Source organism: Peromyscus leucopus, chromosome 13 (assembly GCF_004664715.2).
Source record: "Peromyscus leucopus breed LL Stock chromosome 13, UCI_PerLeu_2.1, whole genome shotgun sequence".
Taxonomy (NCBI): Eukaryota; Metazoa; Chordata; class Mammalia; order Rodentia; family Cricetidae; genus Peromyscus; species Peromyscus leucopus.
Genome location: NC_051074.1, coordinates 57113214 through 57135113, shown reverse-complemented (window position 1 = coordinate 57135113; position 21900 = coordinate 57113214). Strand labels below are relative to the sequence as shown.

Below are 21900 nucleotides of genomic sequence, written 5' to 3'. Positions count from 1 at the left end.
CTCAGAGATACCAGGTATGAGAGAGGCACCCTCCCACCTGCAGGGTGTTCTCCGACAGACATGGACTCCTTGAGAATAAGCACCAGTGGCTGGGTCATGGGCGTGCATGCGCCCTTCATAGAACTGGACTTGAGGGAAAAAATGTTTCCCGAACCCAACTTTACGCAGCTTGGCAGTTAAAGCTATTATTTTCTCAGGTGGACTAACAGCCCTTTGGACCCTCACATGATCTTCTGGCTTCTGAGAGCAAAGAAAGGCAAGAACAGGGTCCTTCGTGACAAACACCCCCAAACACCTTTGTTCTCAACACCAGAGAAGACACAAAGATGTGGCGTTCCGTTGACGGTGTAAGCACTGATCATTTATTTGAGTGGCTGGTCTGCTGTTGGAATCATGCCTTCTCTACTGAACTTACACATTCATGATTTCTCACATAAACGTAGCTTGCTTTGCATACACGTGCACTTCTGAAGGCTGTCTACATATTAAGTTATATAAAACTGATTTTTTTCCAGTGAATTATAAACTACAAACATAGAAAGCAGTAACACATAATGTAAACTTGATCAGATGAGCGCCTTGTGTATCGCCTCTTGGTTGCTCCAGATTTAAGGTCTCTATGCCGTCTGGCCGTCTGACTGACCATCTCTCTAGCACATCAGTGCTCCACCTCCTTTCATAGGGAAACTTGCTGGCTCACACCCTTCCAAAGTCCCACAGCTTACCAAAGACACATCGCCCTGACTTGCTTCCTACTCACTAGTCCTGGTCACCAACATGCTTCACACTCAGTCTTGAAATCACCCAAAGACTCCACCGTTAGCAAGTCAAAGTGTCTTAGCTCACGGCATTTTCTCTAACCCCATAATCTGTCCTTATTGTTGCTCGGTACCGGGGATTGGACCTACGGCTTCATACTTGCTCAGTTCAACCACTCAACTCCATCTCCAGCCCCGCTCCCTTTTGTGGGTGGGGGTGAAATAGGATCTCACGCAAGCCACGCTGGCTTCGAACTCACTATGTAACCAAGGCTGGCCTTCAACTCCTGCTCTTCCTCCCTCTGCCTCGAGAATCCTAGGATAGGGGCATACACTATCACGACTACCCCCCCCCCAGCCCTCTTTTTACTTTTTATTTTGAAACACATGCTCACTAAGTTGCCCAGACTGACCTTGAATACACTCTGTAGTCCAGGTGGGCCTTGAACTTTTCATCTTCCTGCCTCAGCCTCCCACGTGGCTGGGATGGTTGACCTACACCGCCAGCCCCAGCCTCTGTATTCCTTAGTGCTAATCCTGGATCATGCCTCAGCTTCCTCCCCGAATTATACGCTTCCACTTTAAGCACAACTGTTCCAACATGGCTTCTCTTACTACCTTACGGGTGACACGATGGTTGACTTTTACTCCCTGAATGCCAACGGACAAAACATGTGTCGTAACCTTTGGCCTACTTCTTATGCACCATTTTTTAACTCTATACCCCTCTATTGTCTTCCCTGCCAAATTCAAGATTGTTTAAAAAGCAAACTTCAGTCAGATGGAAATGCAGAAACGTGATGCTCTGAGACGCAAAAGAGATGACTGGAGAAGCAGCAGGAACATCCAGCACAAGAACAAGGTGACTCACCAGCCACACAACATTGAGTCCTTGAGTTGAAGTTTGCAGTCGTTTGGAAGACGTCTTTCCACACTCAGCTTAGTGCCCTGTCCTCCGAACCCGCTTTGGATGCTCCACCACACTGCACTTGGCCACACCATAAGCTTCTGGCATGGTGTCGAATCTGCCTCTCTGCCCCTCCCCCTGACCTGGACGGTGGACAGAGGGCGGGCAGAGTCTACTTAGGCATCTCCCATTTGACAGGACACTACATCCAGCACATGGTGCCTATTCAACACGTGCCTCAGAAGATCACAGGGGCATAATGATTTGATTTATTTTAGACTTTCTGCTGAAGCCTATGACCCCAAAGGGAAAAGATCTGCCTCTCTGAGGGTGGCCTGCAGGTTTCTGTGGCAAGACAGACAGAACATCTTCTAAGGTTTAGACAGGTAGGGGCCATGTTTTCTTATCTCTCTTGTACACCTCTAACTTGACTGACAGATCAGCCTTCGTCCCTTCATGGGGGAGACTTGGCCTTGCTTCAGAGCCTTCCTGTCCATTCTGTTGCTCTCAATTAGGACCATATTTGCTGTTAAATCCAGTGAGTGAGAAAAGTAGGTCTATGAGAAGATGGAAACAGGAAGTGAAATTCAGCTGGTGTTCCACCTGCACCCCCTCTACCAAGGCTACCTGCTGTGGAATTTTGTTTTCTGTGACACCTCACCTACAATAAGACCCAAAAGGTGGCATTAATGTGACCCAGAAAATGTCCCCCAAATGAGCACTCTTGGGAGCTCAGTGATTTGTTAAACAGGGACATCAACTCTGAGGGTTTTTTAAAGTCTATATTTGTCTCTGGCTAGCCTCAAACATATGCATGGAATGATTTGAGACTCCATTAAAATAAAACTCCTGGTACAAAACATTCCAGGCATGGGAAATGGGAGAGCTGGACCTGCCCCTGGAATCAGAAAACACAGCTGGTGATGCTCGTGAACAGGCCGGAGCAAGCAGGAAGCCTGGAAGGGGAGAGGGGGGGGGGTATGCTAGCCCTGCTCCTAAAAATGAGAGGGTTGAAAGTGGAGTGGGGGGGGGGTACAGCTCCATTCACGGGCTTCACAAGGAACGGGAAGAGGAAGCTAGATCACAGTGCCAAGACTTTCCAAGTACGAATTCTCGAAGAGACTGAGGTAGGCCTGGAGAGTCACTCCCCGGCCATGTCCCGGGACAAGAACCTGGGTTCGAGGGAAAGTCGGTTCAGAGGGAGAGAAGAAGTCACCGCATTTCCAACAGGGCTGGGTGGGGACTTTCTACCTTTCTCGGGTCACTAGAAGCCTGGTCTCAGGCACTGCCCACTGCGTGTGGGCCGCTGGGCATCTAGAAGAGCGACACACGGTCCAGGGCAGGCCGGCGGAAGAGGCAGGAGAGCGCCTGTTACCACGGGGTACCAGAATTCCCAGGCAGCGCTGACCGCTCCATGCTTGAAGCATTTTCCCTTTTCCTCTGAGGTCCACGGCCGTTCCCTGGAGGCAGCACACGGTGGGGTCTGCAGGTCACACACTCCAGCGGGGGAAGAGCGAGCGGCGCTCAGAGAGCCCTTTCCAGGGCAGCAGGAAGGTTTGCCACACTCCGAGGAGGGCGCAGGAAAGGTTAGAAGGCGCCATGCACTCTGAGAAACCACAGGGAGTCGCTTTTCCGCTGCCCACCCCGCCTGCTGCGGCTCCCGGCCCTGGCCACAGCCCCGCCCCCTCCCAGGACCTCCACTTCTCTCCCGCTGTGCCCCCCTTTAATCAAGCCCGCCTTCCTCCACCTCTCTCCACCCTGGGTTGTCTTAGTGTCAGGCCGGCCAGCTTCCTCTGGCCATCGTGCGCCGGGACTTGGCTGGTACCCTTCATCCTCTTCGGGTTTTAGCCGCCTCCGTGGATGGCAGTGCATCCTAGTGGACTCCAGAGGTCAAAGGTTCCGACTCAAACAATGACCCTGAGGGCCAAATGACCTTGGGCAAGTTACTGCCCCCCTACCCCATTCCCCCCCCACCCCGCCCACCCCCACCCCCAACCCCACCCCCGCTCAGAACCAGGAACCATCATTTCTGCCAAATTAGCCTAATAGTACCTTCCTCCTGAACCGTGAGGGGAAAGGCTGCTTTGAAAGCACCTGGCATGGCCCCTGCTGGGTGGTTAGCTCTCACCAACTGCTGCCCATTACGACTAACCCATCTTTTTACTCTTTCCCCAACATGCCCTTCTGGCTGACAAGAAAAAGAAGTAAAGACAGGGTGGGGTGGAGGTGGGTCTGGGAGGAGATGAAGCGGGCACTTGACAAGTCTGGCCTAAATTCCAGAGTAATCACAGCGGCATCAGCCAAACCTGTGAAAGCAAACTTGTCCAGGGGCCAGACAAACGCCTCCCGCAGCCAGTTCTGGGTCTAGAGACTCACAGGACCAGAGGTCCAAACGGAAACAGGCCGACCGCTGAGGGAAGAGTGCCTGGGAGCTGGTGGGACAGGGAGCTTACCGTGGCCACAACCATTTGAAGTTAGCTACTGGGTAACAAAGCGTAGTCGAGGCCAGCCCCAGTACACTGGCCACCAGGGGTGTCTCTGGCTTCCTGCTAGGGAGTGTCTGGGAGCTTGGGACGGGGACTGGCAGTCAGGGAGAAAGTCCACAAGGGTTCTAAACACGAGGGACACTTGGAAAACACTATACAGAGAAGATCATGAGCGAAATGTCCAGCTGCCAAACACCCAGAAGTAAAACCTGTGCCGCCAGCATCTAGTGAGATACGCTGCTGGTGTGGAAGACAACAGTGAAATCCCACACCCACACCTGTACGGGAAACTCAGTGATCGGAGGCGGCTTTTCAATTTGGACTTTTTTTAAAATTTTATTTTATAATTTAATTTAATTCTACATATCAGCCACAGATTCCCTTGTTCTCCCCCCTCCCACCCACCCACCCACACCCCGCCTTCCCCCCAGCCCGCCCCCCATTCCCATCTCCTCCAGGGCAAAGACTCCCCCGAGGACTGAGATCGACCTGGTAGACTCAGTCCAGGCAGGTCCAGTCCCCTCCTCCCGGGCTGAGCAAAGCGTCCCTGCATAAGTCCCAGGTTTCAAACAGCTAACTCATGCAATGAGCCCAGGACCTGGTACCACTGCCTCCCAGACAGTTCAAGCTGATCAGCTGTCTCACTTATCCAGAGGGCCTGATCCAGTTGGGGGCTCCTCAGCTATTGGTTCATAGTTCATGTGTTTCCATTCGTTTTTTTTTTTTTTTTTTTTTTTTTTTTTTTGGTTTTTCGAGACAGGGTTTCTCTGCGTAGCTTTGTGCCTTTCCTGGAGCTCACTTGGTAGCCCAGGCTGGCCTCGAACTCACAGAGATCCGCCTGCCTCTGCCTCCCGAGTGCTGGGATTAAAGGTGTCCGCCACCAACGCCCGGCTTGTCCCTGTGCTTTATCCAACCTTGGTCTCAACAATTCTTGCTCATACAAACCCTCCTCTTTCTCGCCAATTGGACTCCTGGAGCTCCACTTGGGGCCTGGCCATGGATCTCTGCATCCAGAATGCAAGCTTGTACAACCACTTTGGAAATCAATATGGCACTTTCTTAGAAAATTGGGAATCAATCTCCCCCAAGACCCAGCTATACCACTCTTGGGCATGTACCCAAGGAGTGCTCAATCATACCACAAGGGCACTTGCTCAGCTATGTTCATATCAGCATTGTTTGTAATAGCCAAAACCTGGAAACAACCTAGATGCCCTTCAACTGAAGAATGGATAAATAAAATGTGGTACATATACACAATGAAATACTACTCAGCAGAGAAAAACAATGACATCATGAGGTTTGCAGGCAAATGGAAGGATCTAGAAAAAATCATCCTGAGTGAGGTAACCCAGACTCAGAAAGACAAACATGGTATGTACTCACTCATAGGAGGATACTAGATGTAAAATAAAGATGACTAGACTGCTACTCACAATTTGGACTTTTTATATAGTGACTTAAAAATGAGAAAGGGACAAAAGATAGTTACAAAATGAAAGAAGGATTTTCTAAAATTTGTGGTAAACCTGGAGAGGAGGGATGAAAGGATGCTGTGCTCAACTCTTAAATCCCTATTTTAGCAAAGGCAACAAGCATGTATCTGTGAGTTCATCAGGTTCCAAAAACCAAACCCCAAATTTACACACAGATCTGTTTGGTGAACGCACATTTTTTTTTAAAAATATAAATTAGAATATCTTGGTTTTGGTTGGCTTTTTACTTCGTTTTGTTTTGCTTTGCTTTGCTTTTGGGTTGGTGGGATGTGGGCTTTGATGAAGGCAGTCAGTCCCTCATGTAGCCCCAAGCCCAGGCTGACCTCAAACTCGATCTGTCAAGGCTGCCTTTGAACTTTGGATCCTCCCACCTCCTGACTGCTGGGGTTACAGGCATGGGCCATCGCTCCCTGAAACATCTTTATGGGGGCCACAGTGGCTGCCACTATTCTCAGGCGCCTCTTTGTGTCCCAACTCCACAGGCGTCTGAGTTGTCAAGTGAATCTGTACTTTCCAAAGCAGGACTGTGCCTTCCCAAAAGCAATGTAACTGGGAACCAATAAGCTGCCGTCTGAAGACAGACTCTGAGGCATGTGTAACGTCACCAACTGATACGGGCAACTTCTGACACCGGGCATTTTAATTCCATGTGGAAAAGTGAAAGATCTTGCTCTAAAAGGGCGTAAGACGCTGTGCGTGCATATTGCTAAAACAAGAATACCCAAGGCTGGGTAAGGAATAAAAAGGGGGGTTATTTGGAAAGTCCAAAGAGCATGATGCTGCCATCTGGCTGTGTCCCAACATGGGGAAGCAGAAAGGGGATTGGGCTCTGTGGAAGAGGCCAAGCATGTAGATGTCATGACTTTATAACAACCCTGCCCCGCGTCAGCTGAGACAGCACCCATCCATCCCTCAGGGCGAATCCCCCTTGACCTCCAGCTGATGGTTAGAAGTCCCACCTCCCACCACCACCATGCTGGGAGCCAAGCCTCCAGCACGTGAACCTTCGGAGGCTAAGCCATATCCACATCATGGCAGAAATAGAAAGGGTAAAGGTGCTAGATCAAACCAAGGGATGCATGCCAGAGAAGATGTTCAGAGAACTAAGGTTTGTGATCTAGAAAGAGCCATCCCTAGAGAGTCACTGATACTGGCTGTGGTCTTCTGGGTACTGGACACTTCCCATGAGTACCACTCACAGTGGGTAGGTAGGAACTGTAACATCCTCATCACCCAGGAGAAACAGAAACACAAGGAGGCGCTTTTCCCAGGGTCACATGCAGCTCATAGACAACAGAGCCACCTCCCAGGTAGTCCGCTCACCACAGCTTATGTTCACAACCACTATCTACTCTGATGCATCTCGTGAATAAACCCACTACCAGGTCATACAGTCTTCATGCAAATATCCTTTAGGAACCCCAAATTTTCTCATACTAGTTAGTTCAAGGCTCATTAAGTCAACTCTGGTGCAATATTGTTTTGTAAAAGCTGAGTGAAAGTAATATCTTCTGAGAGAGAGAGAGAGAGAGAGAGAGAGAGAGAGAGGTCTACCATATTTAAATAACAGGTATGGTTTTTCAGCTAGGGTAAAGTAACAAATGTGGGGATTGGGTTTATAAATTGATGCCCCGTGAGCTTAAGTAATATGAATTTGGTTCTCTAATTGTACCGAGAAAAATAAAGGTTCTCAGTGATGTAGATGCACATTGATGTTTGAACAGAGTTAGCTACAAGGTGATTGGGTACTGTGGAATATCTGTGTCCTCTCCGAGGTAATCCAGGCCCAGAAAGACAAACACCATATGCTCGCTCTCATATGGGTCCTAGCTTCACATTTTTAGTTTTCTGTGTTCATGTTGAAGTGAGTGTCTGTAGACATCAGGAAGTGAGACAGGAGCCATAGAGGTGGGGGTGGGGCGCGTAAGGGAAAGGTCTGGGGGGGGGGTAACATGCGCTATGAAAGTAAAGATGAGAATAATAGGGAAAAACAAACAGGGTGCGGGATAGAGGACAAGTGGGGACCAGAGGGAGGGTCAACCAAAACTAAGGATATATATATTTTTTAAAGCCATATAGAGAACCTATTATTTTATATGCTAACTAAAAAATAATTTTTTTAAAGAAAGAATTTGAGCAGAGGCATCCTGCATGGATGGAGAATGCAGTTCCCAGAAGCCATAAATGTTTAAATGAAAATCCCAGTGTGGGATTAGTTGTGTCCCCCTGCCACACACACACACACACACACACACACACACACACACACACACACACACACATGATGATCCCAAAGCAACAACAGTTAATGTCATCGCTCTTAGTCAAACCAAGATGGTAAGACCCTCTTGCTGGAGATATCACACGCTATAGATACAGGCTACAGACAAATCAAGTCAGAACTGAGCTGGAAGCTTCCTCCCCACTGGCTGGTATTTCAGTGCCAGAAGGGACTATGTAAGATGTTACGAGGGAATAGGATGGGGGGATGGAGGGAGGGGGGCGGGGGTCAGCAGTCTTACCCAGCTGTGGACCCTGAGTACTATATGATCTGCCAGGCAAGACGTGCCCATTAGTGCCAAGGGGGCATGATCGTTTTGGAGATAACCAACTCCTTTCTAGTTGTTCTTGTCTTGAGGCCGGCTGCACAAGAAGGAATACTTATCTAGAACTATGCATGTGGAGTCACGGGTCCTGGAGGTAATGTACTACAACATTGTGCTAATGGAACACGAAGCCAAACGGCCTTCTAAATGCTTACATTTCAATAAATTACATTTTAAAATAAAAATTGGACACCTTAATAATCATTGTATACTTTTAACATATCATTTCAGATAAGTCTATAAGTGCAGGAGAAAGATGATTTTTAAACCTGAAAATATAAAACCAGGGGTGGGTTTAATAACAACAATAAAAAATGCTTATATTTATAGCTTAGACTAGTTCCTCTTCACAGCTCAGGCATAGAAACATCTCTTTTTGCAATGTGTGATGGTTCATATGGAGGCTTATGAATGGTCACGGTCTGAAAAGATGTGGCCATGGAAGAAGTAGACCTATTTTAAGAGCCAAAGGATAGGGAATCATGCTATAATAATGCTGTTGTCTGGGTATGGCACAGCCATGTCTATCACGAACACAAATTAGCTATGACCATCTACACAAGACCAGCATAGAGAAGGAGAAGAGGGGGAGGAAGAGAGGAGGAGGGAAGGAAAGGAGGGAAAGAGGGAAGGAGAGAAGGAGGGAGGGAGGGAGGGAGGGAGGGAGGGAGAGCTATTTAGAAAGAAGGGGATCATTAGAAGTAGAAGGAAATAAGAAAGAGTAATCGATGGGGTTATGTGATCATCACAATATATTTTATGTATGTATTAAATTATCAAAAAATAATTAAAAAGTAGTATCTAGTCCATTACCAAAAAAATTGAGCATATGCAAAGTTGTTTAGGCATTTGTAAATTAAAAAAATACTAATATATCACATTATTGTTCAATAACATGAACATAAAGTGCACATTTTTAAACATTTTAAAATACTGAGGTACACCTTCCATTTCTCCAGTGGGATTTTACACACTTCCTAGGATGCTATGTTCCCCTTTTGGGAATCTACTACCTTAGATCAAGGATCTTATCTCAGGACTGGATCAACTAATGCGGACCAGTGTCTTCCAGCCATTTCAGATGACCCACATCAAGAATAATGTCTCACACTGTGCAGTGATACTTTGAGGAGGATACACTGGAATGTACCAGAGCAAGCCTCGTGGGCAACCTGTGACCACCAGGTCAAGCCTGTTCTTTCATGCCCTGCCTTAGGAACATCCTCTAATTTATCTAATAGCACAAACTAGGATTGGTTGCTTCACTTCTGAGGTCTGGGCAAGTAGAAGAGCCTGGAAATGTTATTAATCACATGACAGGCTCCAAGCCAAAGATAGCCTTTAACACCTGATTTAAGGCAAACTGTCCAACTCTTCCCCTTCATTTGGGTCTTCTTCCCAAAAAGTCATCTCTTGCCAGAGAAAGCCCCACCACATAAAGAAGCCATGCTCAGACTAACAGATTTGTGAATGGAGAACCCCAAAATAATTTTAGCCTTTCCTGTCAAGTCGCTCAGCTAATAGGACCTCCCAACTAATCCCAGATGTCCTGAAATGGCCAAGGCTGCCCCACTGTGCCCTGCCAGGATTCCTAAGCCAGACAAGCTGTGAGCATAACAGAGTAGCTGTTGCCTGCTGGTTTGCCAGCAGCTGTCAGTCTCTGAGATCTGAAGTTCTCTGTCACTACAGAAAGACACATTCTGTTTACTGTTCAACGGCCGGATCTATTTTCTAACTCAAGGCAACTAGGCAGTCACTGATATCCACTATATAAGGAACCCTGTCAACATTTATTAAACCCTACCCCCTTTCCCAACAAACAGCCAGCTACTATATTTGCAGAATAATGGTTGCTTCACTGCCCCCTGAAAAGCAAGTCTTCGGTTCTGTCTTCTCTCAGAAACAAGATGACTCCGGACGTCACTCAGTCACCATTACTCCTCTCTGCTCCTCAGGCCAGGTGCCCTACCTACCTGGCAGCTACCTTGCCCCTCCCATCTAACCTATCATCCATCCTCAAGTGGCCTGTCTCCCTATCACCAGTCTGTATCTCCTGCCCTCCCACCACATACACAAGAAATCCACACATACACAGTAGCACGTTCACTGCTACCATCCCACATCAGAGTTCTTGCTTATCTCTTCATGCAACCTGAAGAAGTTTCCAGTCTTCTCATGATGTCCAGCATCACATGGCCAGTCTCAGCTAAAATGTCACTATCACTGCAGAGGCCTTGCCTGTCTCTTCAGTGGGGAGTCATAGTTCACTACTGGCTTCCTTCTCAGTAGGCTTCTTGGTTTATAAGGACCAATTGACTCACCTTCTCTACCAGACCACTGTTTACCTCTCCACTACCCTGCAGGCTTATGAAGACAGTGACTGAGCCTATATTCAACACCAGTGCATCCCCTGTACCCAGCACAGTGCTTGGAAACCGTGCCTGTCGATACTGAGTGAGTATTCCAACTTGTGCATCATAGATCAGTGGGCTGATGGCATTCCCTATTCACGCATCAGAACATCTGTTCCAGTCTGACCGAGAGCCAGTCCTCAAAGTGTGGTCCCCAAACAGCAGTGCTACCAACTCCTGGAAACTCACTAGAAGTGCAGACCCTTGGGCCCCTCCTGGGACATGCCAGATCAGAAACCCTGGGGTGATGGCCATCAGCCTGTATTAATGTGCATGCTAAGATTCTGTTGCACACTGAAGTTCAAGAAACGATGCCAGAGACTATTCTGGAGGTTTTGTGGGGTTGTCCATCAGTGTGGAAGATGGTCTTACATTAAAGGTGACTAAGAAAATTTGTAGAGAAGAGTGAGAAGTCAGATGCCTTGAGAGGCATCATGTTAAACTAATGCCTGGTGGATGGGAATCTTCTGTCTCTCAGATAGTAACATGTTATAAATCACTAATATATGAGGAAATATGCGGTCCAAGAGCTTTCCAACTTATTTGGCCACTGAATTACTACCTCTTCTCCCTCCTTAGGAGGAAGTCTCGTTCTGGACTCTGGGAAACACACTTGGAAAATGCTGCCATGGCACACACACTCCTCTATGGTGGTATTCTATTTGTACTGAAATGTGATTTTGATTGTATGTTAATAAATAAAGTTGCCCGGGAGTCAGAGCTATTAGAGCCATAGCAAGAGCATGGTGGTGGTGGCGCTCGCCTTTAATCCCAGCACTTGGTAGGCAGAGCTAGGTAGATCTCTGTGTGTTCAAGGATACAGCCAGCATTGGAGACACACACCTTTAATCTCAATAACAACCATAGAAGACCTGGAGGTCTATACAGACAGGCAGTGATGAGACAGTCATGTGGTTGTGTTTACAAGCAATGAGAAGGCAGAACAGAATGTCTATATAAAGACAAACAGACAGGAAGTAGGTCTCTTTTGGAGAGCTCTCTTGGCTGAAGAGGCTAGCTGCAGGGTAAGGCTCTTAGCTCTGACCTCTTGGCTTTCTTCTTTGCATTGGCCCTGTGTTTCTTATTTAATAAGACAGTTGGTTACATCTGCCTCAGCACCATTCCAGGCCAGTGTGCCCAGTGCATGCTAACATGGTCGAGCCAATAATGTACGAACCATCGAAGCTGCCACTTCCAGCTCTATGCATCTTCATCTCTTGTGATCTTAGATTTGAAAATAAATGCTTACTATTAAGCATATCCACACATACACACACGGGGCGGGGGCGGGGAGGGGGAAGAACTCTGGCCTTTATGGAGCCTGAAATGTTATAAAGACAGACAGGGAAGAACAGAGACTGGGTCAATTACGAGCTGAATGGCAATTTCTAGCACAGTTTCAAGTCTCCTGTATGGAGTGAGCAGCAGGGAAATCCCCAGCTCAGGCCATCCTAATGGAGCTGCAGAGAACTGGTTCCCATCCAGGCCCCGGTGTAATGGAGTGGGTGGAGATTCCTGATGATGGAGTTGCAAACTGTGCAGGTGACTGATAAACTACTGGTCCCAGCTGACAATCAGTAACCTTGAGAAAGCTGAGCCAGCTTGGGAAGAGGAAGTTAAAATATTCAGACCAAACATCCCGTGTTTACTTAATCAGGGCTAATGATTGGCTTCTTAATGAAATTTTACAGGCTCAGTTGAACACAGAAAACATTTGCTTCCCTAAAAGCAAATAGGACTGTTTGCACTGTAACCAGACATCTGGAGCCCAGAGGTCCCCCAGCCTGCAGGAGTGAGTGCAGAGGCAGATCTGTGCACGGCTTCGGATGATAGCCAGAGGAGGGGGCGATCTGGGACCAACAAGCTTGGAAGGTGCAGGACTTAATGCCACAGACACTGATAAATTTTGGGCAGTTGTGCCAAGCATGGCATTTCATAGAGGCAAAGGTGACCAAGGAAGCTAACACTAAGTCTACGGTGAGTCCAGAGTAGCTAGGAAGGCTTTGGGGTGGAGCCAACACTAAGTTTATGGTGAGTCCAGAGTATCTATTTAGGAAGGCTTTGGGGTGGAGCTAACTGCAACCACTTTGCATTTTAAGGCAGTCTGTTCTTCCTCCAGTGATATGTTTAACAAAATTCAACAAATAAAACAAAAAAATTCCTTAAGGCAAGAGAAGAAAGATGAATAGGTGGAACAGAATAGTTTTTACTTTTTTTTCACTCTGTGTATCTGTGTGTAAGTCAGAAATCAACTTTCAGGAGTCAAGTCTCTCCTCCTGCTGTGGATTCTGAGGATTGAACTCCAAGTACCAGACCTGCTGCCCAATAATTGTCTCCACCCACTGAGCCACGTCACCGGACCCTGGAACACAGGATTTTTTTTTTTTTCAGGATTTTTAATAAACCATCCTAAACTGTTTTTTACTTTTACCTCCTTTTATTTTTAATGAGTGCACGTACGAGGTGCACAAGTAGTATGGCACATGCGTGAGGTAACAGGACAAGCCGGGGAGTCAGTTCTCTCCTTCTACCATCAGGTCCCAGGGATTGAAAACAAGCCACTGAGCTTGGTGACAAGCGCCTCTACACACTGAGCCTTTCCGCCACCACTGAACTAGTCTATAGAATACTGCCATTGCTAATGTGTGTCATGATACATTTGTATGGAAAGCCACAGACTGCACACTAAGAGAACTCCAAGGTTGATTATGGTCTTCAGGTGACGGTCACATGACAGGCAGCGGCTCACTGACTGTAACAGATGCATCATTGGGGGAAGCGCTGGCAGTCAGGGGCTGTGCGTGTGGGTGACCAGGGCTGTACGGATGCTGTCACTACTTTCTACCTAGTTTTCCTGTGAACCTAGAACCACACTAAAATATCAAGTCTATTTCTAAAATATTCAATAAGATGAAATTTTAATGATACTTTAGCCATGTTTAGTATAAGACAATTGGCCAGATCATAAATTAATCTTACTAGCATTCTGTCCCTAATATTACCACTCCTAGTGGCTTAAAGAAGGTGGCTGATGAAGGCGGTGGGAAGCCTTACAGGCTCTCCATCGTCCCTACACCCTCATCAGACGTTGTCCCAACAGCAGTGACCATTGCTGTAAGGGTGCTGGCCACAAAGGGAAGGTTCCCCCACAGAACACAGGCACTGCTCTACTGATGCTCTGCATACTGTAATCCAGGAGGGCAGGGGCCATGTCCTGTAGTGGTCCCTGACATGGAAAGAACATGGCCGATGCTCCCTCATCATCTACAGATTAAATGGAGTGAATTAGCCATGGCTGAGTAGAAAATTCATCTGGTTTTAAATACTTAAGTTTAATAAGGAGATAACACTCCTTATCAAACATAATAATTTACATGAAAAAGACCAATTTTTAAGTTGGTATAAGACTGAAGTCTGACAACCTTTAGAAACAAGAGGTTCATACCATAGGCCCCAAATGGAATTCTACAAAATTCAAAACAGAGTCACTGATGTGGTCTTTTTAGACAGTATCACATTTAACTAAGGCCTTCTGAGTTATTATTCCAAACAATGGTGACAAAATCTCCCTCAGCACCTATTATACCTATATTTATATCTACAAATATCCAAAGCGCTTCCTACGTGAAATCCATCCTCTAGTAAGTATTCTTTTCAGGAACAATACAGAGCATGAGTGTATGCTGATATGGGGGAAACCTTTGAAACCTATAAAAATTTACTATTTTTAAAGTAAATTTGACAAAATGTTAATGTTTAATGTTTGGGATGGGTTCATAGTTACTCTCTGAATAATGTTTGACACTGTGATGGTTGTTCTTGGTTGTCAACTTGACGGCAACTGAAATTAACTAAAACCCATTTGGCTGGGTACACCTGTGAGGGAATTTTCTTGATTAGATCATCTGAAGTGGAAAGATCCACCATAGATGCAGATCTTTCAAGGTGGAAGATCCACCTCTATTCTGGGCCACACCCTCTGGCCGCAGCCTACAAAAAAGACATGGAAAAAGGAAGCTTGCTCTTCACCTGCTAGCCCTCACTCTCATTGACAAGGTCATTCCTTCACGGGCATTAAAGTCTTCTTCTTTGGGATTCTGACATCCAGCCTCATGGACTGAACAACTGCTGGATTCTTGGATTTTCCATTGGTAGGCAGCCATTGTTGGACTAGCTGGACCACAGCCTGTAAGCCATTCTAACAAATTCCATATATAGTCACTCTCCCAATTCTGTTCCTCTAGAGAACCCTGGCTAATACAGACATCTTTCACATGACATTAACCTGGGCTGGAGAGATGACTCTGAGAAAAAGAGTGGCAAACTGCTCTCACAGAGGACCCGGGTGCAGTTCCCAGAACCTACATGGTGGCCCATAACCATCTGGAACTACAGATCCAATGCCCTCTTATGCCCTCCACAGACAATAGGCATGCACGTGAGAAGAGGCCTTGTGTGACAAAGGAGAATGCCACTCTGCAAGTCACTATGGGCCTCGAGTGCTATGCACTGAAATGCCATCTGTACTTATTCACACAGACATGCCCAGATCAATCACAAACTCACACTGCCCACTTGTCTTATTCTTTAGAAAGCCCCTGCTTGTAAAACGGCAGTTTCTTTTTCTCTCATTTGCATCTGGAGATCAACAATCCTCCACCACCTAAATTATTTCCTGGAGTCAAAAACTATAGCCCTAATGGTTTATTCCCTTTTGCCTATTGTGAGGTCTTTGCTTTTAACTTAAGATGTATCCCAGTTACAGTCATATATGAGCCCCTCCTATCACGGAGCAGAGAAGGTAAAGCAAAGTGCAGCGGTATACTTGGGTCAAACTTTATTGCAAATAATAACTATTATGTGGATAACAAATTTATTTTTGTATAAAAGAGATAAATCAAAGTAAACAAGTTGGGGACAACTCAACTATTTGAGACTACTAATTAGTATGTACTGAGTATTAGATGATATTGAAGAGTCTTTGCTAATTTTATTTGATATAATAATGAGCATGTGCGCATACATATGCATCTGTGTGTGCATGCACGTGTTTCTGTCAGTGGATCTTTTTAACGAAAAATAAATACCTCACATTTGGTATCACTCAGGAGTCACAAATCTTGGAAACGCAGGCTTTCACAACTGGAAGACAAGACTCTCTACACCTACTTCAGGCTGGGAAGGAGCTATAATGCACATGTATGTACAGTGTAACAGGATCTCTAACACTAAAATGGGGGGTGGGAGGGAGACAGTGCCATGAATTATTACTGTTAGCCAGGGGCACAAAACAGCGGGTGGGAGCCGGGCGGTGGTGGGGCACGCCTTTAATCCCAGCACTCGGGAGGCCTCTAGCAGTCATCGCCTGTGGGAGCTCTGCCTAACGGCCCTTCGGGAACCTCATCTGTGAAGACAGCTCACTGTGAAGACAGTCTGTCTACTATTGTCTTTGGGGCTGAAATCTTACTTTCTATAGCTTACAACCACCTGCCATAATGACAAGTCTGCTCCAGTTTAATGCGACAGTGGTCACTTGAACTGTGTACAGCGGGCTCCTGTCCTAAAGCATCGACATTTCCCTCCCTCCCTTCCCCATCCTCACCACTCGCCATGGACAGGCCCCTATTTGTCTCTGTCCTGGTCGCTGTATGGCACAGTAAGACCATCCTCACGGTGTCAGGGCGCTGTGACATGACCCTAAAGTATGTCCTTACTAAGTTCCAAGTCTGATTTCAGGGTCTCTGAAGTCTGGGATTTTGTGATACAAATTAAGATGCTATTCTCTCTCTACCTTAAGCTCAATGTGGTCATTCCAGTGGAAGTTGCTAAACGTTCCTAGTGATCAGTCACATCTGGACCAATTGACATATGTATCTTAGACTATACAACAGTTATCCCACATGTCTAGGCTCTGAGGCACCACTCACGACAGAGGCAACAGAAGGATCCAGGGTGATTGTCCTGACATCTTCCTCAAATCAATCTACATTCGCTCAGCTTTCCTAACAGAACATCCACCTCCCAGCTGAGCCCTGGAGAACACTCAACCAGCCAGTTGCTTTCTCTGGCTCAGCAATCTGTCCTCTTTGGAAAACTAAAACATAGGCCACGACAAAGTAGCTCAACATCAGCGATGGGGGCCGACTGGTTCTCTCAATGTGTTGCAAGGACTTCAGGATAACCGAACACATGAGAAGGAAGGACAGCGAAGCCAGGCCAGAGCTAAGCCTAGCTAACTCAGTGATGCGGATGGGCACAATTCAAGCAATTTGTACCGCTCGGCAGCACTTGCTACTTTTCCAAAAGAAACAAAGGCCATTCGGAGGTCAGTACGGTTTCCTGAGGTGCAGCTAAATAAAAGTTCTGTTTGCTTGTGAGCATTAGGAAAAGGTAGTAACCTCCCCTTAGGCTTGCCGAGGCTTGGCCCACAGCCACCAAATAGTCCGGGCAAATTCCTGTGATGTCAAAGCTCCTGACAGTGAACTTGCTTCCTAGCCTCCTGGTCACACCCCACGGGCCCTGGACCAACGCCCAGCTGCCTCTGCCAGCCCTCGGTCTCTGGCTTCATCCCGGTTTACCTCGCAAAAATGCATCTCAAAAACACCGTCCTCTTGTTTCCCTGCCAGCTGGGGAGAAGCTGCCAAAAGGCCTTCCAGAGAGCCACACCACACCAATCCCTGCTGCCTCAGAACAAAGGCTGCTCCAAAAGGCCTGCCTGGGAAGGGAGCCGCCAGCAGACCTGATAGAGATACCACCTCAGAGGCGATTATCGCCCCGGGGCAAAGCTCTGCTTACCCTGAAGACAGACTTGACTCTCCTTTCTGTTCAGTCTTTTCTGCTGAACACTAAACTTGAAAGAGGACTCTTCCCCTAAGGGATCTGAGTACTTTGATAATCAGATTATGTTAAGCGAATTAGCGCCGTGTCCTACACCTAATTGCTTGTTGGGCCTAACTCTAAGAAACTACCCAAAGCGCCCAGGAATGCTTTTCCCCTTTGTCTAGGGCAGGTGACTGATTTTACGGAAACTTTGCAGACAAAGTATGGGTGTTAATCTTTTGATGGATGTGCCACAGGCCGTTTTAGGAATTCGGTGAAATACCTTGACCCTTTCCTCAGAAAAATACGCAAGATGTTCAAGCACACCCGTGATGTAGACAACTTCAGAGGGGGGTGGAGAGCTGAGGAGTTCAGTGGTTCATCCCAGGGTCACGGGCTCCCTGGAACAAGAACCAGCAGACTCTTCCTCTAAAGGCCAGGGCATGAGTGGGTCTGGCTCTCCCCAGTGTCTCGGCTCAGCCAGTGCAGTGAGTGTGAAAGCAGAACAGACAGTGTGTGTAAGATGGATGGCCACGCTCCAACAAAACTGTCTGTGGACACTCAAGTTTCAACTTCTTACTGATCACTCATGTCAAAAAATGTTACTCTCCTCATCTCTTTTCAATCGTTGAAAAAAGTCAAAAGCTTTCGTATCTGCGGGCCCACAGGCACAGGTCACCACACTCCACTAGAGAGCCAAGGTGCGTCACGTCAGAAAAGAACACTGACGTCATGTTCTTCTTCTCTCTCACTGCCTTCTTAATGGGGGCCGGAACCCCTTCCTTGAGGATATACGCAGCACACCCCAGGAGTGGCCGTGGTCAGGCCGACACTGTCACCAGGAGAAATCACAGGCATGTTCCTAACACACGAGAGGGGTGCAGGTCACTCGGAATGCGATGCGGGCCACTCTGTATATCGAGTCCACTGTCAGATCTGTTGCTGTGTCTTAAGAAGTATACGGATAGGCTATAAAGTAGGGTTTTTCCTTCTGGACTCAACTCAGTCACAGTTTTTGCTTTTTCTGTGGTGGAAAAGTGAATGAGTGTGACCAACGGGGGAAATATAATACCCTAGGCTTCAGAATGGTCCTTCTAACTGCAGAAAAGTTCATGGAGAAGTATAGGGTTTGCATCTGGGGAAGTGTTTACATGGTTCCTTAAACTACTGTGTGATGCTTTAATTTATGAGTCGATTAGAATAAAGTCATTTTAAGCATACATATTACTGCATCCTACATTTGATTTGTTTTTTTTTTTTCTTTTTTGCATAGTGCTGAGGGTCCAACGCAGGCCTTGTGTGTCCTAGGCAAGTACTGTCCCACAGAGTGACAACTTCTTCAGTCCTTGGTCCTTTAAATTTCTACAACTCTATTTCAATGTGCTTGATTTAGTCTAACCCTAGAGTTTCACTGTGTTGGGTTTTTAAAACAGTAGTCTAAAAAGCAGCCCAGGCTTCTCTGTACTACAGAGGTCCACAGCACAGAAAATGCCAACGAGCCTTGCTTGCCCCAGAAGAGGACCCGCTCAGCCATGGCATCTCTTACCAGTGCGTTCACATCTTCGGTCTTGTGGATGAGCATGCGAATCTCTTCTGGATCACCACTGAAGATGGCCTGGACCAGCGGTGGCTGCAAAAATAAGAGACCGAGAATTAGGACTGTTATTAATATATAGGTTTGCATTCACATGCAGACAGCAAGAAGGAGATCTGTTCCCTCTAAGTTTATTGAAGAATTATCAATGAGCAGGCAAAAATAAGTAAGACCCGGGCTACATTCACAGAGGAGTCTACTGGAGGAGAGATTTACATCATAAAGAAATAACTTCAATACAACCTGAAAGCCATATCACATAGTCACTGTTTGGGGCTATAAAGTAGAATAAGAAAATCTCCCACAATTCAAAGCGTCTGTGATAGACCCTTAAAGTCCCTGACGAGGATACGACCACACGCAGGATTTCTATAGTCAGCCCCTGTTATGGACTAGACCTTGTCACTCCCAATGCGAATGTTGAAGTGTAACTCTGAAAGTCACTGGACACAGGGCCCCTGAGACCTTGTTGGGAGGCTCTAGCAGGGGATCACGGCTACTCCTGGACCCTCAACAGAAGACTGGTCCTACGTCCTCATCCAACCAAATGCACAGCTTTGCGAGGGATGCATATAGAACAGGAAGGAAGGAAACACACACCTCGCAAGCCAGATCAGCCGAATCAACCCTAGCTATCAACGGCATGGCAGACAGATCCTGCAGCCAGATTGCCCTCACCTCCAAGACAGGGCCTTTATGGAGGAAGATTACGACCTAAATACTTGGCCAACCTTTGAAAACACCGTGCAGTCGTTCCCAGGTGCTTTCATAGCTTTAGCTGGCAGGCACTGACTGTTTTACGACGGTTACATCCACAAACAAGATATAACAAAGCCTAGTTAGAGAACAAGGGGTGGGCACCAAGGAGAACCTCTTACACAACAGAAGGAGCTGTAAAATGTGATAAAGACCCAGCTGCAGGGGCAGTGAGCTCCGTGAGTATGAGGAGGGTAAGGACGGGGTAGCCAAAGAGCTTGGAGGAAGGCACCCCATAACAACTGGGTGTGTGTTTACAGATGGAGGAGGAAGGGCACTCCATCCTAAAGAGAAGGTGTGTGAAGGGGCAGATATGCATCGAACCTGCCAGCCAGAAACCATCGCTAACTGGTAAGCCAGTGGAGTGTGGGATAAAGGAGAGCTAATGGTGCCTCAGGGGCTGAGGCTGGGCTTGCCCCACAAGGTGACAGAGCTTCCCAGCCAGCTCCACCATTTCCCAGCTGCACGCGGCGGAGACCGTTTCCCACGCGGAATCTGGGCGTGAGCAGAGTCACCACTGGCCACTCCCCTCAGAGGAGGAAGCTCTCTGAGGTCATTCGAGTCTACATAAATAATGTTTTCAAAGGAGAAAATGTTTCTTGGTGTCCATATGGAATAGTCAGCCTCTTTCCCCCCTAACCTTCAAATCTTGGCAAACTACAGACAGGCATTTACTTACGGCTTTTGGGAATGTCGTAGTCCTAACTGGGTGACAGCGGCGTCCCAAGTTTGACTCAGTATAAGAATCACCTGGGATGCTTATTAAATAAGATCCCTGAGCCCCTTTCCTCAGGGTTCTGGCTGAGTTTATCTAGAGAAGGGGGCCGTGAATCTGGATTCTTAACAAGTCACCATCTAACTCTTCGAAGCTGGCAGTGAACGCTAACCTCAAGGGATGCCCCTGGCTTCACTCACCTCCATCTCTCCTTTCATGTGGAAGTCTTAGTCCTCATTTCTCCCCTAAGAACCTTCCTCTCGCTTCTCTCCTCCCCGCCCCCCCCATCTTTGCCATAGGATTTTTTTGTTTGTTTGTTTGATTTGCTTTTTTGAGACAGAGTGTTCTGTAGCCCAGACTTTCTTACAGATTCGGGATTTTTTTTTAATCTGTGTATGTGTAGATGTGTGCATGCACATGAGTGTAGGCATACATGGTGGTCAGAAGACAACCCTGAGTGTTGGCCCTCCGTTCCCACCTCGACTGAGACAGTCTCTTTGGTGCCCAGTGCTGCTCCCGGCAGACTAGCCAGCCCACACGCTCCTGGGGATGCCCTCGTCCCTGCCTCCCACCTCACCAGTCCTCCGGGGTTACAGATGCATGCTACCATGCCCAGGTTTTACAAGGGGATTCAAACTCGGGTCCTCACACCGTATGGCATGCTTTACCCACTGAGGATCGCCCCAGCTCTCCTGCTGGTTTCAATGTCGGTTAGTGTTAGTTTGGTCGACCAATATAAACATTACCAGTAAGATATGCCAAGAGTCCTTGAGATAACACACCATATAACACATATCAAATTGCAGGTGAATGTTTCCACCTGCCATGAATCTGTCCGTGAATAACCCCTCCCCGGTCATGTCAGCAAATGGACAAGCATGCCTCTTTCCTACCCACTCATCTCTCAATCCTGCTATCTGCCAAGGTACAGGGAGAGTTTTTCACATTGTCAACCACTAAACATCAAAAATAGATGGTTTAGAAAAAAAAGACAAGCTTTCTACTGGTCCAGTCTTAGCCGGTGGCTCTGCAGAAGCCTTCCTGCTACCTCTGCTAACCAAGTCTCTGGCGGGATCACACTCATCTTTTCACACTGCTCTGTCTTCCGGGCTCCATCACACTGTTGGGTTGAGTTTCTGCCTAACAACAGCCACTCGACAGACAACAGCCATAAGGCAACATGGAGAGGCAGAGTCTGGCAAGATTGTCGTGATAAATCAACAGAGGTCTCACAACAACAGCTGACAAGCTCAGATTCTAAGGTGCAGGCCCAGCCCAGGCATGCCGGCACCAGTGGTCAGTCACCGCACAGGAACGTGGTGAGCAGGCGAGCGGGCGGCCGGGCGGGGCCT

The 21900-nt window shown here is 47.3% G+C and overlaps 1 protein-coding gene across 2 annotated transcripts in view; it reads right to left on the bottom strand.

Moving 5' to 3' along the window:
• Positions 1–21900, bottom strand: part of Ankrd44 (ankyrin repeat domain 44) — a 266879-nt gene that overhangs the window by 142876 nt on the left and 102103 nt on the right. For both annotated transcript variants that reach the window (XM_037210410.1, XM_037210411.1), the window contains exon 2: positions 19030–19113. In XM_037210410.1, the coding sequence (XP_037066305.1) occupies positions 19030–19113 (84 nt within the window). The remainder of the gene's footprint in view (positions 1–19029; positions 19114–21900) is intronic.